We start from the raw sequence: 19057 nt of genomic DNA on the forward strand, positions 1-19057 counted from the left end.
CCATAGATAAGTGGGACCAAGTGTTGTAAACTGTGTAGCCAAATGGACGAGGATATTAAAGGACTTCCTCAACTTGGAGTACATCCTTAACTCCAGGACAAAGGTCCTCAGACTCTGCTTGCACTTCAGGAAATTCCTGTTGGAGTCCTGGGATCCACATGATAGCAGGGTCAGTTACGAGTAGGGGAGACAATCCCCTGTTGTTGACATTAAATAATGAGGTCTTTTCCTCCTGTTTTGTAGAGAGGTCATAGGCCTAGGGTCTGAAGAAGCACTGTAAAGCCTAGCACTTTATGGATGTGAAACCCAAGATAACCTCATAGAGTAACCATATCTGTCTTTATCTCTCTCTCTCTCTCTCTCTCTGTCTCTCTCTCTGTCTCTCTCTCTCTCTGTCTCTCTGTCTCTCTCTCTCTCTCTCTCTCTCTCTCTCTCTCTCCCTCTCTCTCTCTCTCTCTCTCTCTCTCTCTCTCTCTCTCTCTCTCTCTCTCTCTCTCTCTCTCTCTCTCTAGAGAGAGAGAGAGGCATGTATATTTAGATAGATATATATGTATGCATATCTAGGAAGACATGGGAAAGTGGTGAAAAATGATCTTCAGAAGTTGAGCCTTACAGAGGAGATTGCAAGGTATTTTGATGATTGGTATTTTGTTGTGCCTGAGAAGACCTACCTAGCTATGTAAAATCAAGGTCATAAAGGTATGTCCTTTACGTCCATATCCCTACACCTTGTCTCCAACAAACCTCTCCACCACATCTCATTTTCCTAACACCTCTTTTCTTCCCCAGCCATGTTCATGCTTACTGTATTCCATTCTCCTCTATCTCCCACTCTCCCTTGCAAACCTACATGCACTCAATATGTCCCTCTTCCTCACAATATATTCTCTGAACACCACCTCCTACCTGTGTCCACTCTGCATTCCTCTTCCACTCCATCTCCCACCAATTCACCCTCTCCAACCCCTGTATTTTGAATGTATGCCCTATCACATCTTCACCATCTTGTCTCTCTCTCCAACTAAGGTAGCCATGTATCTCTTCTACTGTAAGACATTTCTCTATTCATACTCTAACTTCTTATTACCTAGTACAAAGCCACCTCTCTCAGTACTACCTCCCACTCAGTTGAGGAGTCTTGTCTTGCAAATTACTTGGTGACCTTACTGTTCCTGGTACCATGTAAAAAGCACAGAGTCCATTCTGTAAAGTGGTTGGCATTAGGAAGGGCATCCAGCTGCAGAAACTGCCAAAGCAGACAGAACTTGGTACAGGTTTTTGACTTGTCAATTCCTGTCAAACCATCCAACTCATACCAGCATGGAAGGAGTATGTTGATGATATATATGCATACTGTTAACTCTACATCATTGGTTATTTTTTGCTGGCCTCTTATCTGCAAACATATCTGTCACTTACCCACTCTGTCATACACCTTTCTTATTACACATCTTTCACCCACACCACTGTTACCCCTGTCTCTATTATCCATCTCTTTATCTCATACTTTTTATGCTCATGTTCCTATTTGCTCAACAGCAATTGTCCACTTAACCCATGCCAGCATGGTAAACATGTAAAATAATGAATATGTTTGATATTAAACTAAAAACATTTTGTAAGATATATCATGTAGGATCCTTGTCTAAATTAAAATGTTCTGACTTTTATACATGGTAGAACTACACTCAGTAAAAGATAAGTGAAAGAATTATTTGTTGTTTAAACAAATTTATGCTTGAGATTATAAATTTTCATCACCCCTTCCTCCAATGCTTCCTCTCCTCTAAAAATTACTTGTCTTACAAGTTACTTGGTGACCTTGCTAGTGCTGGTACCACATAAAAAGCATCCAATCCAACTGTAAAAAACATGCCAAAACTGACCTCGCCTGTGCTGGTGCCATGTAAAAAGCACTCAGTCCACTCTGTGGAGTGGTTGGTGTTAGGAAAGGCGTCCAGTCATAAAAACCATGCCAAAACAGACACAGTAGCCTAGGGTAGTTTCTACCTGGCTGGCTCCTGCCAAACCGTCCAATGCATGCCTGCATGGAAGGTGGACGTTAAATGATGATGAAACCATTTTGCAATTCTGAAGTTTTGGAAATGTTTTGGACTAATATTTGGTGATATCTTTATTCACATTATCATCCAAGCATGCATGAGAACAAAGCTTTGTTGTATAAACGGTAGACTTTATGGAGCTTATAAAATACAGTTGAAGTAATTAAATTTTCTTAAAATGATAAACACTTATGACAAATATTCTGATTAATGAGCATAAAATAATAAACAATTATAATAGATATTATGATTGAATATGAAATAAAACATCATCAAATGTTCTTTGGTCATCTTAATTTTGTAGGCACCAACATGGCTGTGAGGTTCAAAAACCTTTCTTTGCAACTACATGATTTTGGGTTCAGTCCCATTGCAGACCTTGGGCAAGTGTCTTCTACTATAGCTTCAGGCCACCCGATCAATGCCTTGTGAGTGAATTTGGTCAATATTCACTCAGTGCTGATGTTGGATAAGCATGGAGAAAGCCCTGATGAATTACTTTCCCATTTTGAAACTTTTCTGTGTTATTACATGCTCAAATGCAGGACACACACAAGACTAAAAACAGAAAGATAATTTGAAAACTTTAATATGAAACTTCCTAGAGATTTCCTTTTCCATTAATTTAGTTTTGAGGCAAAAAGCTTTAAATATAGGTTTCAGCAATGACTAACTCTCCTATTTACTTTTCTTCTAGGGATTAAAATGCCAACTCGATCTGGTTGAGGGTAAAATGACTGTCCTAACCACCAGAAAGACCTGGGACCCATTCATAATTATCAAAGCTCGAGACTTAATTAAATTACTTTCTCGAAGTGTTCCCTTTCAGCAGGTTAGTTTCATTTCTTATTTTATAATTTTTTTTATTTTATTGTTGTTTAGCTGCAGAGTAACTCTATGCCCAAATGCATTCTAGATGTACCCATCCCATCTAGTATATTGAGAACTAATTCATTGTTGAATGTATCCTTTTCCAGGAGAGCAAGGTAAGATGTAAGGGATGTTTAGCTGATATTTCTAACAGATCAAGTGACTGTATAGTGGTTTTACAAAGTTCACTGGTGGATTCTGTAGCCTGTAGTGTTGTTCTTGCAAGAAACTCACTTCTGTAATACCTCCAGATAACCATCCTTTCCTGGTCTAGCCCAAGGGAAGATTTCATCTCAGCAGTGTGAGGTAACAAGACACTTTAATTAAACAGAATCATTGAAAGGATATGAATGTTTACCATTTGGTTGGTCAACTTGACTTCTGACATAGTCCATTGTGATTTTCACTGCTAGGACAGTCCACTATCAGCTTGACTTTTAGGACAGTGTATAATCAACTCAACTGTTAAGAGAGTCTATAATCAACTTGACTGTTAGGAAAATCTGCAAAAAATTTGACTGGTGAAACATTCTACTGATGAATTTCCTGCTAAAACCATACACTATCAACTTGTAGAACAGTCCACTCTTAACATGCCTGGTAGCTCAGTCCACTATCAACTTGACTAGATGTATAGTCCACTATGAACTTGGCTGGTCGGACAATCCACTGTCAATTTGACTGGTCGGACAGTCTACTATTAATTTGACTGAAGGGACAGTCCCCTATCAACTTGACTGACAGGGTAGTATGCTATCAACTTTCCTGGTAGGACAGTGCACTCTCCACTTGACTTGTAAGATTCTGCTATCATTTTGCCTCTTAGGACAGTTTTCTATCACCTAGACTGATGGAACAGTCCACTATCACTTTGAGTGAGATGACTGTACACTATCAATTGACTTGTAGGACAGTTTGTTATCAACATAACTGATTGGACAGGACACTATGAATTTTTCTGTTTGAAGAGTCCACTACTCACTTGACTGGTAAAACATGCCACTATTAACTTGATTGATAGGATAGTCAACTTTTAACTTGATTAGTGTCACAGTTGACAATCAGTTGCATTGATGGGACATTCCACTACTCACTCGACCGATGGAACCTTCCACTATTAATTTGACTGGGAGGTGGTACAGTCCAATGTCAACTTGGGTGATGGGACAGTCCACTATCAACTTGACTGCTAGGGCAGTCCTTTTTCAACTTGAATGATGGTATAGTCTACTATGAACTTAACTGATGGGACAGTACACTATCAACTTCACTGGTAGGTCAGTCCACTATTGACTTGACTTCTAGAACAGTCTACTGTGAACATAACTGGTAAGACAGTTCATTATGAACTTGACTGGTAGGACAGTGTATTATCTGCTTCACTAGTATGATAGTCGAGTATCAATTTGGCTTGCTGGACAGTCCACTGTCAACAATCAGATAGAACAGTCTACTATGAACTTGTTTGGGCATTCCACTATCAGCTTCAATGGTGGGATGCTTCCCTATCATCTTGTCAGCTGGGACAGTCTGCTATCAACTTGACTGATCGCAGAATGAACTTGTCTGACTCAACAATCTGCTATCAATTTTGATGTTTGGACAGTTCTCTATTGACATTGGTTGGACAGTCAACTATCAATTTATCAACTTGACTTGTAGGACAATCCACTATCGACATCACTTGTGAAATTGTCCACTGTTAACTTGACTGATGGGACCCTCCACTAATTACTTGATTGACATGACAGTCCTCTAACAACTCATGTGATATGACAGTCCAGACTCAGCATAACTGGAAGGACAGTCCTCTACCAAATTGACTAGTGGGATAGTCCACTATCAACTTGACTGGATGTATAGTCCACTATGAACTTGGCTGATGGGACAATACACTATCAACTTGCCTGGTGGTACTATCCATTTTGAACTTGACTGATAGGACAGTTTCTTAACTTTGGTAATGTGACAGGACAGCATGAACATGACTGAATAATTCTCTGTCAACATGATTGCTAGAACAGTCTACTATCGACTTGTCAGATGGGACAGTCACCTTTCAGCTTGTTTGATGGGACAATCCACTATCAATTTGGCTGATTACACACACCCCTATGAAGTGGACTAGTAGGACAGTCCACTATCCACTTCACTGTTAGGACAATCCATTATCAGCTTGTCTGAAGGGACAGTCTACTATCAAGATGAATGGTGGAACAGTCCACTATCAGCTTAGCTAATGGGGCAGTCCATTATCAGCTTCCCTGTCAATTTGACTGGTGTGATTGTCCAGTGACTGGTAGGACATTCCACTCTCAGCGTGGCTGGTAGGACAGTCCACTATCATCTGTGCTAGTGAAACAGTTCACTACCATCTGGACTGGTAGAACAGTCCACTATCATCTGGCTTGGTGGAACAGTCCACTATGAGCTTGACTGATGGGATAGTCCACTATCAACCTGACTGGTAGGACTGTTCAGTATCTAAATGTACAAACAAATCCCGTTGCCATCCTTCAAAACCTCCAAACTATATATTAAAGATTCCAACTAAATGGCCACATCTCTGGATGACCTGCTTTTTTCTTGCTACACATTTACCTTCAGTTTTTCAGTCTAGACATTAACTTCCTGAATCTGTCTGGAAGTATGACCTGCAAAGGTCAATGGCACTATGCCTTCTCACCTGACTTACAACAGAAATAATGACCTCTTCCCCCTAAATTACAGAAGTTGAATGCTTCTCCCAATCTATCAATTTATCAAAACTGTGCATTAACAATAAACAAATGCTGATTGTAGTGAGAAATAAATGAATGTTATTGATTATTTTTTACTGTTTTATCTCTTTAGGCAGTTCGAGTATTAGAGGATGGCATTTATTGTGATATTATTAAGATAGGAACCACTGTTAATAAGAAAGAACGATTTATTAAACGTAGACAGAGACTGATTGGCCCAAATGGATCAACTTTAAAAGTATGTATGATTTCTTGGAATTTCTCTCATCATTTTCTAAAATGCTTTTTCTACTGGAAATGTTTTTCCATTATCAACTTTGTCACACCTAAGGCTTTCGTCATACAAGTGAACTGTTAAGATGTTCATTTTGCAGCCACAAGGTCCCCAGTTGGGTCCCACTGCATAACAGCTTAGGTAAATATCATTGTCTGTAACCTTGGATCACCCTCATACCTTGGGAACAAAATTGGGTTGATGGAAATTGTATAGAAATCAATCAAATATATTCTACCTGTAATTCAAAGGTACAACCTCATCACATTCTGTCATGCTGATTCTGCCCAACAATTACGTTAAGGGTGGAATACTCAGCCATGTTAATGTATGTATGTGTGTGTGTGTGTGTATAAATAGTTAATAAACCACTTAATTTAACACAATTACCATTTGGTCTTTCAATACCTTTAAGAGAGTTCTCTTTGTTTCAAACAAACATCTGTTTCTTTCATGTTTGCATTTCCCATGTACAGTTATTAAAATACAGAATGCTTAGCAATTTCACCTGCCCAAGGTGTTCCAGATTGCAGTGCAGTGTATGTAAATTAGGTGTACATTGGAGAAAAGTGTGTATGGAATGATAACGGTACATTGTCTGAATGAAAACTTGAAAAAGTAGACATGAAAATGTTACATTATTTACATTTGACAGATAGTTGTCCTCATCTTGTTTGTTGTTAACACGTTTCGGCTGATATACCCTCCAACCTTCATCAGGTGTCTTGGGGAAATTTCGAACCTGGGTTCTCATTCCTAAGGTATTTTTTGATGTTGTTGTTATTATTATTATTATTATTATTCAGGTCACTGCCTGGAATCGAACTCAGAATCTTGGGGTTAATAGCCCACGCTCTTAATCACTACACCATATGCCCGTAGTGATTAAGAGCGCGGGCTACTAACCCCAAGATTCCGAGTTCGATTCCAGGCAGTGACCTGAATAATAATAATAATAATAATAATAATAACAACAACATCGAAAAATACCTTAGGAATGAGAACCCAAGTTCGAAATTTCCCCAAGACACCTGATGAAGGCTGGAGGGTATATCAGCCGAAACGTTGTGTTAACAACAAACAAGATGAGGACAAATATCTGTCAAATGTAAATAATGTGTACATAATTCCTCATCCCTTAAATATAGAATTGTCTTATGAAAATGTTAGTTAGAGAGGTTACTGATTGAGGAGAATGTATGGAGAAGAGAGAGAGGGAAGAACTATCCTAGTGGGTTCAACATGGTGGCCAACTATTGAAAATGGCAGCCATAGGGTTGAGACAGTCATCAAAGGTATGTTGGTAGGCAAATTAACCAAACCATCAAAGATAGTCACTGTGATACTGAAAATATCTGGCAAACTAGAACACACACTAAGACTTCACATTGTCAGTTATGTAACTGAAGCAGGTACCATTCTAATGACTGGTATAGCAGTGCCATCGTCAGCTGCTACAAGAGCAAAGATGTAGAAATGAAACTAAAGCAGCACCAAATTGATGGACTGTTATGTATGACCAGTAATTCCTGGTTCAAAGAAACTAATTTCCAGTCATACTCCAAAACAGTAAAGCGTCATATAGTGTTATCCATGATATTCTTGATTCAACGTAGGTTATTCAAAATGGCCACTCTCTCTCTCTCTGATCATCAAATTCACATTCACTTTATATCATAACACAATTTGCATAACATTCCCTCCCGCTAAAAAGATTACTGTAGAAGAGATATAGTTTAGATTTTAGCCAAGAACAGTTCACTATACATATCATTCATTGACCTAAAGATCTTTGCACTCTTAAGTCTTGTAGTCACTAAGAAAACTGAATGTAAATGATTGACATGTGAGAGCAGTGCAAGTCATGGACAGGAATGCTGTTAGCAGTGTGGCAGTGTCAAAATGTGTATTGTGTGATATAAACAAGAATTTGTTTTTTTGCAAACACTGAATTGCCATTAGAACAGCAGAAATACTGGGTAAAAGTATCAAAATGTGTATTGTACGATACAAACAAAATATTTTTTTCTTTCTGCCTTTGTACGGGTAATTCTCCCAGTATTTCTGCTATTTTAACAGCAAGAAAGAATATTTTTTTCTTGTTTGTATCATACAATACACATTCCAACGCTTCTAATAGAAATAAATGTTAGTTTGTTTATATTTATATACACATATTGTTCAATAAGCGATTTAGTGGATAAATTTGTCAGCAGGCAGTTTAGCTTAATGGTAAAGCACTCGTCCAGAGTCTTGGGGGATGTGGATTCAAGTCTCATGGCTGTTTGTTGACAAATTTTTCCGCCTTCTAAGAGTAATTTACCCAGTATTTTTGTTGTTCTAACGGCAATTCTGCATTTGAAAAATATATCTTTTTGTTCGTATCATACACGTATTTATTAGTTTGTTGTCCTTTTCCTCTAATATATACCTGCTAACACAGAAGCCTAACTAATAGGGATCTCTCACTCCAGCCTCAGCTGTGAACTTGGAACCTAACGGATGACCAATTATAGCACTTACTCAGTGTACCTATTTGTTTAAATCACCAGTGAACTAATCCCCCCATATTCTCTCTCTCTCTCTATTCACACACACATATCTATATATATATATATATATAGATATGCAGGGCAGGGAATCGTCAATTAGTAATAAAATTAATAATTAACAATTTTGCCGGGTAGCTCAGTATGAAAAAACCTTCTTCGGTAAAAAACATTTATAATCATAAATATATAGGGATTGACAGTAACCTGCTTCTCCAACATACTGAGAATTCAGAAATAGCAGTCAAAGAACTACTGATTTCAAAACTACAAATTATTACTCCAGATTGATAGCGATATTTTTGATACACACAGAACAAAAAACAGTAGAGAAGAGTAAAAAAACACTTGCCTTTAGTTAATTTAGTACAATTATTTCACAGTTAAGAGTAAATAATACTCTATTCTGATCTTCAGCTAAATATTCTAATAAATTTGTTAATGTCTAAATAACTCACGTTAATTTTGACCATGTGAACATCAATACCATGTGAGGAAGACGTTAAGAAATTTATCGGCCAGTAAGTTCAAAATCCCTCGCCCTAATGAATTTCAATTCAGTGTGCATCAGAAATAGTCCCGCACAGGAAAGAGACTCGTACGAATTCCTGTGGTTTAACTATCCACCTTAGAGTTATTATTAAAATATAGATATGCAGGGCAGGGAATCGTCAATTAGTAATAAAATTAATAATTAACAATTTTGCCGGGTAGCTCAGTATGAAAAAACATTCTTCGGTAGTTCTTTGACTGCTATTTCTGAATTCTCAGTATGTTGGAGAAGCAGGTTACTGTCAATCCCTATATATTTATGATTATAAATGTTTTTTACCGAAGAAGGTTTTTTCATACTGAGCTACCCGGCAAAATTGTTAATTATTAATTTTATTACTAATTGACGATTCCCTGCCCTGCATATCTATATTTTAATAATAACTCTAAGGTGGATAGTTAAACCACAGGAATTCGTACGAGTCTCTTTCCTGTGCGGGACTATTTCTGATGCACACTGAATTGAAATTCATTAGGGCGAGGGATTTTGAACTTACTGGCCGATAAATTTCTTAACGTCTTCCTCACGTGGTATTGATGTTCACATGGTCAAAATTAACGTGAGTTATTTAGACATTAACAAATTTATTAGAATATTTAGCTGAAGATCAGAATAGAGTATTATTTACTCTTAACTGTGAAACAATTGTACTAAATTAACTAAAGGCAAGTGTTTTTTTACTCTTCTCTACTGTTTTTGTTCTGTGTGTATCAAAAATATCGCTATCAATCTGGAGTAATAATTTGTAGTTTTGAAATCAGTAGTTCTTTGACTGCTATTTCTGAATTCTCAGTATGTTGGAGAAGCAGGTTACTGTCAATCCCTATATATTTATGATTATATATATATATATATATATATATATATATATATATATATATATATATATATATATATATATATATATATATATATATATATACATATATATATATATACATATATACACACACACACACATACACACACATTTTCCACATTCTCTTTCATAACTATTCTATTTATCTACTTTTTCAGGCAATTGAATTACTCACTAACTGTTATGTATTAGTTCAAGGAAACACAGTGTCTGCACTTGGAACATTTCGAGGAATCAAAGAGGTTAAGTTCATTTGAATTATTGCTGAAATTTGAATTTCTTTTAACTGCTTGGTCTGAGGAAGAAGTAGTGTGAGGCATAACCTTCACAGACCCTCCCAAGACCTGTGAGATTGATCTAGTAATGTTCCTCTTGAACCTTTGTAAGTCAACATTTGAAGGAAAGGGAGGAATTTCCGGAGGAATGATGTTCTGGGAAGGAAGGATTGGGTGGAGTCAGCAACATAGTGTAGTGAGAGGATGAGAGATGAGTGGGTTAGGAATGCCTGGGTGGAGGCAGCAAGAACCCAGCTAGCTCCGAGAAGCAGAGGCTATTATAGTAGCTATAGAAACAGCAGTGAGAGGAGACAGTGTATTTGTGGATGAAAAGGTGGAACATATGTATGTGCAGATACGGCTTTGTAAAGAATTTTTATTTTGCAATCATGTGTTTCTTGATTCAATCTCTGTGCATGTCACCTTGAACAAGGGTCTCCTGTTGTTTTTAGTTGACCATGTGCCTGGCTCTGTGTTTACTTTTATCTGTGTGGAAAATTCAAACTCTAACTTAGCGCTTTTGTTAAAAAACAATCACTAAAACAAGAACCTGGAGTAAGTCCTAAAGTTGATTATGATTGACAGAAAAGAAATTACATGTTGGTAGTGCTCTAACATATAGGTAGGCTATGGCAGGATTTGAATTCACAACAGGGCAAATACCACAATGCATCTAGTCTAATGTTCTTACATTGCTTCTAATTCATTACCTTGAATTGGTACATTTTTTTTATTGACACCCACAAACCCCTTCCCCTAAAGGTTGAAAGGCTGCATTGACCTCAGCAGGAATTGAACTCAGGGTGCAGAGGCTTGTAACAACTACTGTGAAACTTTCTATCTGGTACTTTAACAACTGGCCACAGTTCAATGATGGATACCAATAAAAGAATATTAATGTTGCAGCTGATGTTTTAGAGTAAAGGTTGATTACATTAACTAACAAATATCACTAATTAGGTTGAGGTAACTGTCACAGATATTTGGTGGGAACTGAAGGCATACTTTAGAAAATTGGTTTAGTGCTTTTAAGCTCAAATGCAGCCTGGAGGTGAACATGATTTCTTAATCCTCTTAGGTTGATCAACTTTTCTACTATCTCAGGTGATGGGATGCAAAATTATCTATTTTAAAATGTCTGTGTTTCAATTAAAACATTTGATAATAGTTTTATACAAAAAATCCTGTAAGTTATGTTCCAAACACGCTGGATGTGTTATTTTTAAGCATGTTATTTTACCAACATACTCCAGGTTATTAGTTTTCAAAATTAATTGAAGAGTATATTTCATGAGAAACATGATCACAAAATGATTTTAACAAGTAAAACTACATGACACAGCAAATTACATACTGATGATCTGGTTTGGTGCATCTCATTTCTGAGTTCATATCCTTATATCTATTAAGAAAATATCACTTCATTTATTTAGCTCTGCAGAGTTTAACCTTAAATCAACACTTACATTTGATTTATAACTCCCGAGGGTTCTCTTTTGTTTTGTAGACACCTTTCAAACCAGTTTTATCTGCTAACCAGTTCCTGTGTAACTTCAATAAGTGTGGCACAAACTGTAGTTGCTTATATTTATGACTAAAACATCAAGTATAATGGGACAGCTTTCCTATATGATGTAACTGATTTTATTCTACTTCTCTTTTTAGGTACGGAAAATAGTGCTAGATACAATGAAAAATATCCATCCAATTTATAATATCAAGGTATGTACAACATTTTATATGTATTTCCAATATTATATATACTATACTATCATACCTCTGCCATTAAAATGACGAGTTTTATTAATGATAGTAAATGGCACATCAAAACAATGGGAGAAACTGCTGATAAATGTCAGCAGTTGAGTAATATATGTACATATGCAGTATTGAATCACTTGAATATTAAGGTTGTAATGTCTTGGTTGAAAATATTATCTTCCATGTAATATAAGCATATATATATGAAATGTATATTTATATATCTATAATATAAATCCTGTTCTGTATGTGTGTGTGTAAAAGATTATAACGGCTGTATTTTTCAACTGCTTTTCTCCAAACTGGGAACATACATTACTTATGTTCCAGGGATGGTTTTAGACTCTTAAAATCTTTCACATAATGAGTAACGATCCCCCTGGGGCAGAAAACACCGTTTCCTGGGTTACGTGGAAGAGGATTCAGAAATTGATTGTCTCCCTTACAACCATCGGTCATAAAGAAAAAAATATTGCTTTTTATATTAGATTCACATCTTTGAAAGTTTTTAAAAATATCTATTTCTTGTTTTCTAGCACCAGTGATGTCAATATCTCTCTATCCATCTCTCTCTATATCTATCTGTCTATATCTTATCTATCTTATTTGTCTAACTGGCTAGCGCTCTCTCTCCCCCCCCCCCCCTCTCTATATCTCACTCATTCTCTATTGTTTTCACTTTTAGTTCAATTGCTAACAATGACAAATTACTGACAGAAAGAAGTTCACATTTACTGATAGAAGTAATTTCATCCATAATTTACTGACAGACGTAACTTCATAAATTTCACTTCAATCCGTACACTTCGTGAAATTTGTCTACACATTTCTTATTTACTTTTGCAACATTTTGTGTTTTTTTGTTGTTGATGGAATTGCTGATAAAAGTAAGTTCATAATTTACTGACAGAAGTAACTTCAAAAATTCACTAAAATCTGTACACTTAGTTAATTTCCCTAAAAATTTGTTATTTACTTTTGCAACGGTTTTGTGTTTTTCTGTTGTTAGCGGCTTTTTTCTGGTTCCTTTGATACTGCCTCTTTGGTTCACTGACAAATTTCACTTCAACCTGTACAATTCTTTATTTTCCATAAAAATTTCTTATTTGCTTTCTGCCCATTGTATTAAGAAATATAATTTCCATTACCCAGTTATTTTCATTGTTTACTATTTTCTATATACATATATCACCATGCCTAGAAGGAAAGTGTCAAATTTTTCTACAATGTCAAGGTCAGCCAAAAGAATATCTCTGTCTATGGAAAGAGAGACAGCTGCAGAAAGGGAAGCATACCAAGAAACAAATAGACTGTGCACTACAAAAGCCAGAGCATCTCAAAGTGAGGAACAGAGATATGTAGAGCTGAAAAGGAATAAGATCTCCACTGCAGAATGAAGAGCAGAGAAGCAACTTCTATGAAGCAGCTTTCAATTACGATGCAGCAGTTCATTATGCAGTTGACACTAGAGTTTCCATTGGTGCAATGACAATGAGTGCATTTATTGTAAAGCAAGCAAGGAAGTGGCTTGGAGAAACACCTGCACTGTGCTGCAGTGGTGGAAAGGTTAAACTTCCTGCAGTCCCCCAACTGCCTGAGCCATTGAAGAAACTGTTGTCATTAACTGACCAAGATTCCAACCACTTCTAAAACAAAATGAGACAATACAATGTTGCACTACAGATGACATCATTTGGAGCCACAAGAGATTTAACTGAGCCAGGATTCATGCATACTTTCAAGATCCAAAGTCAGATTTATTATTGGATTAGCTCTCTACTACCTCTGTCAAATGAATCACCAAAATTGGCCTTTCATTGTTTATGATCTGTACCTGTTTTTATGCTTACGAAATAAGCTACACAAAACGTGTTTTTGAATTATGTGTATTTACTTTATATATACAGTGGGGGGAAATAAATATTCGTACATGTCAAAATTCTTTATTTAATTTCTAATGAGCATAAATGGGATATACCAATACTATATTTGCATACACATACATAAACTAAGAATATGCAAAAGAAACTAATAAATTATAGTAACTAATGAATTTATATACAAATATAAATATTTAAGGGTGAAAAAAGTATTCGTACAGAACATAAATAACTGATAATTCTGATTTAATACTTTGTAGCATAACCATTATTCAGTTCCACTTCAACCAATCTCTTCTTGTAGTTCTTAATCAATGACTTGCATGTTTCTTTAGGAATTTTTTCCCATTCTTCTTGACAAATTTTCCTCAAATCTGGAATGCACAATTGGGCTCTTGAATGAATTTTAATTTTCAAATGACGCCACAAATTTTCAATGGGGTTAAAGTCAGGTGATTGGCTTGGCCATTCTAATAATTTTATATTGTGATTGACAATCCATTTTTGGTAGACTTCGCGGTGTGCTTAGGGTCATTATCCTGTTGTAAAACCCACCCTTCACAAAGCTGGAGCTTTTCTACAGAGTCCCATAAATTATGGTTCAAAATATTTTGGTACATCTCTATATTCATTCTACCATCTATCACATGTAAATTGCCAGTGCCATTTGCAGAGAAACAACCCTACACAATGATGTTGCCACCTCCAAACTTTACAGTAGGAATTGTGTTTTTCGGCGAATAGGTGGTACCATTTTCCCTCCAAACATGACTACGCGAATTTCGTCCAAACAATTCAATTTTCGACTCGTCTATCCAAAGAACATTTTCCCAGAATGTATCAGATTTATCTTTATGTTCATAAACAAATTTTAAACGAGCATCTCTATGCCTTTTAGTCAACAGCGGAGTTTTTCTAGGAGAGCATGACTTCAGTTCATTCCTATGAAGTTCATTGCTGATTGTTCGTAGTGTAACACTAGTCCCTGAAGCTAACAAATTTTCTTGCAACTCCTTTCTGGTGATCATTGCCTTTTTTTCGATACTTCACTTAATTTTTCTTAAAGATCTAGGGGAAATCTTGCGTTGTACACTGGATCTTATTCTGTTTTCAACAGTTCCCGATTTTTTATATCTTTGAATAAATGAAGATATGGTAGAAAATGGAATACAAAGGGTCTCTGATATTTTCCTTAAACTTTTACCTGCTTTCCACTGTTCAATAATTAAGTTTTTCACTGAATTTGTGAGTTCTTTACTTTTTGCCATTATTACGACACTACTTTACGTTGTCTCAGTGCTAAATGAAGAAGCTAGCGTTTTGACACTTAAAAATGACCACTGATAAGATTATTGGAACAAACGAGAAAGTTCTAGTAAAAAAAAAATATTTTAACAGTATTTTGTGGCATAGAAACTCATAAATTTATTCTGTACGAATACTTTTTTCACCCCTAATTATTTATAATTGTATATAAATTCATTAGTTACTGTAATTTATTAGTTTATTTTGCATATTCTTAGTTTATGCATATGTATGCAAATATAGTATTGGTATATCCCATTTATGTTCATTAGAAATTAAATAAATAAAGAATTTTGACATGTACGAATATTTATTCCCCCCCCCCCACTTTATATCTATGAGTTAAAAATTTTTTTTAACATTTCACTCAATGTCTGTGTTCCATGTTGACATATGTTGGAGAGTTGTTAATGTAGAAAGTTAGTATCTCAGCTACTAGCAGTTGAGACCTGCGTAATCTAGATGGCATTTTAAAATGTCATTATTCTCTTTAACCCTGGCAACACTGGGTATTTCTGCTAGTATATATACATATATATATATATATATTCATACATACATATATTAATGTAGCCCCTCAACTTACCAGTCTTGGTCAAACTGTCCAATCCATGCCATGGACATTAAATGATGATGATGATGTATTGTTCCTGCTTGACTGGTCCCCCCTCTCTCTTTCTCTTTATATATATATGATGATGATGATCTTTTCTCCCGCCATGCCTCTGTCTACCCCTCCATCCTCTCTCTCTCTCTCTCTCTCTCTCGTAGTTTTTCCTTAAGGTCTTCAGGTTCTGGCTATATATAAATGAGAAATCCGTTCTAAATTATCTCGCTGACATACTACGACGAAATCTCCAAGATGCAGATAAGATAGAGATTTTTATTCATTTACGGCCTCAAACATCTCATACCTTCGCGCTTTAGTTTGCCCTCTATTATTTATCTTGTTTCTCTCCATGAAATTCAATTGAATTCAGTTGTTGTCTTAAATTCATACTTATTCATTTTCTAAGCTTCCTAAATTCATGCTACGTTATATTCTATTCACCTAGAATTCATTGCTCTTTTAAAAATTACGATTTATGCATTGTTGTCTCTCAAATATTTAAAATCTACAATTAAGAGCCCTATCTACTCGCTGTCGGTACCTACCCACCCCTACCCATTTTCCTTTATTCAAAAATTCTTATCGCTCCTTAAAATTATGGCTTTTAAGTGTTGATTTCTCAGCCCAAGAATTACAACGTGATGTGCTGCTTGACTGGTCCCCCCTCTCTCTCTCTCTTTATATATATATATATATATATATATATATATATATATATATATATATATGATGATGATGATCTTTTCTCCCGCCATGCCTCTGTCTACCCCTCCATCCTCTCTCTCTCTCTCTCTCCCGTTTTTCCTTAAGGTCTTCAGGTTCTGGCTATTTATAAATGAGAAATCCATTCTAAATTATCTCGCTGACATACTACGACGAAATCTCCAAGATGCAGATAAGATAGAGATTTTTATTTATTTACGGCCTCAAACATCTCATACCTTCGCACTTTAGTTTGCCCTCTATTATTTATCTTGTTTCTCTCCATGAAATTCAATTGAATTCAGTTGTTGTCTTAAATTCATACTTATTCATTTTCTAAGCTTCCTAAATTCATGCTACGTTATATTCTATTCACCTAGAATTCATTGCTCTTTTAAAAATTACGATTTATGCATTGTTGTCTCTCAAATATTTAAAATCTACAATTAAGAGCCCTATCTACTCGCTGACGGTAACCCGCCCTCCCACCCCCTCCACCGGAAGTTCATTCCTCTGTCATCCTGTCAACCTCGGCTGTCTCCCGGAACCCATCTAGTGGCCTTGGCCATCCTCTCCCCTACCTTTGGGTAGCGCATTAAGTTTGAGAAATGTTTGCAGGTTGTAGGTACTGTTTTGCTTATGAATTCTTCCAATTGCAAGTTTTCTTTTCAGGTACACGACACTGCTTTTCCCCTTCCCAGGCTACAGGCCCACGCCCCCAACACCCATACTGTTAGGATTGGCACTCTCAACGTCGGCACGCTGAAAGGTAGATCTGGTGAAATTGTTGAGATGCTTGAACGGAGACGCGTAGATATGTGCTGCATCCAGGAAGTAAGATGGAGAGGAGGTTCTGCGAGGTTCCTCACAGGCAAAGAACACAGGTACAAGATTTTCTGGGCAGGGAACACTGACGGGGTCGGGGGCGTAGGAATACTTCTAGCGGAGAAATGGGTGGATAAGGTAATCGAGGTCGTTAGAGTAAGTCACAGAGTACTTAAGATCAGACTAGTGCTTCATCATAGATTAGCTACTGTCATCTCAGCCTATGCACCTCAACCGGGGCTACCAGATGGTCTGAAAGACCAATTCTATGACACCCTCTTGCAAACTACCTCGTCGACGAGTGACAGGGACCTTCTCTTTGTGGCTGGAGACTTCAACGGTCATGTCGGACGTCGTGCTGGAGGCTTCCATGGCATACATGGAGGCTATGGCTTCGGTTCCCGCAACGAGGAGGGAACCAGACTGCTGGAGTTCTGTGATGCAACCGATCTTATGGTCTGCAATACCAACTTCAGGAAACCTGCCAGTCACCTAGTCACCTACCGCTCCGGCAGACACTCTAGCCAAATCGACTACATCCTCGCCAGAAATAGGGAAAGAGGGCGGCTTATAAATGCCAAAACCTACCCTGGCGAAGAATGTACCCCACAACATAGATTAGTAGTTAGCGACTTTGGGATCAAGGCAAAATGGGTGCCCAGAATTAGACAGGCTTGGAGGAGAAAGGTGTGGAAGCTTAAAGACCCTGCAAACGGACAGAGACTTAGAGACAAGTTACTTGAAGCATTTAACGAAATAGAAGGGGATATAGCATCATACAACGTGGAAGACAATTGGAGATTTCTGCGGGACAACCTGTTGAAAGCCACCGACCAGATTTGTGGGTGGTGTAAGGTCCCCTCCCGACCCAGAGTAACGTGGTGGTGGAACAAGGAGGTTGACAGGGCTATTAGACAAAAGAAACAGGCTTGGAAGGACTGGAAGAACGGTGGTAGCAGGGAATTGTACCAATGTGCCAGAAGGGAGGCTAGGCGACAGGTTTATTTAGCCAGAGGGGAAGCAGATAAGGAAAGATTTGCCAATGTTCTGCGCCGTGAGGACCAAAGACTCGAGGTATTTCGTGTTGCAAGACAGTGTAGGAGAGAGAATAGTGATGTTGTAGGAGAGAAATGTGTTCGCATGGATGATGGTACGCTTGCATTAAATGAGGATGCAAAGAAAGAGGTCTGGAGATGCCACTACGATAGATTGCTTAATAAAGAGAATGAATGGGAGAAAGAGAGCCTGCCATATGTCGACCCAATAGAGGGACCAGCTATCCGAGTTGATAGTACCAGGGTAGATAAAGCAATTAAGAGTATGAAGACCGGGAAAGCCCCCGGCCCATCAGGAATCACTGCAGAGATGCTCAAAATATCTGGCAGTGTTGGCTATAGCCTAGTCACCCGTATTATGAACCAGGTGATACACGAAGGAGTCATACCCAATGACTGGTGTAGCAGCATCATAGTCAACTGCTACAAAGGTAAAGGGGACGCTTTAGATACAAATAATTACAGAGGCATCAAGCTGTTAGATCAGGTTATGAAAGTTACAGAGAGGGTCATAGCCCAACCAATTAGGGAGCGAATCAATTTAGATGAGATGCAGTTTGGGTTCGTGCCAGGTAAAAGCACTACTGATGCCTTATTTCTAGTGAGACAGTTGCAGGAGAAATACCTAGCTAAGGATAAACCTCTGTACCTGGCTTTCGTTGACATGGAGAAAGCCTTTGACAGGGTCCCCCGATCCCTTATCTGGTGGTCAATGAGGAAACTTGGGATAGAAGA

General features: G+C 37.3%; 1 protein-coding gene across 2 annotated transcripts in view; it reads left to right on the forward strand.

Moving 5' to 3' along the window:
• The window catches only part of LOC106878967 (KRR1 small subunit processome component homolog), a 52913-nt gene that overhangs the window by 3811 nt on the left and 30045 nt on the right, over positions 1-19057 (forward strand). The window contains exons 3-6 of one of the 2 annotated variants that reach the window (XM_052967756.2): positions 2761-2895; positions 5787-5912; positions 10068-10151; positions 11850-11906. In XM_052967756.2, coding sequence (XP_052823716.1) covers positions 2761-2895; positions 5787-5912; positions 10068-10151; positions 11850-11906 — 402 coding nt within the window. The remainder of the gene's footprint in view (positions 1-2760; positions 2896-5786; positions 5913-10067; positions 10152-11849; positions 11907-19057) is intronic. The other variant, XM_089352347.1, reaches the window with a different exon arrangement.

Source organism: Octopus bimaculoides, chromosome 5 (genome assembly GCF_046866305.1).
Source record: "Octopus bimaculoides isolate indiv1 chromosome 5, ASM4686630v1, whole genome shotgun sequence".
Taxonomy (NCBI): Eukaryota; Metazoa; Mollusca; class Cephalopoda; order Octopoda; family Octopodidae; genus Octopus; species Octopus bimaculoides.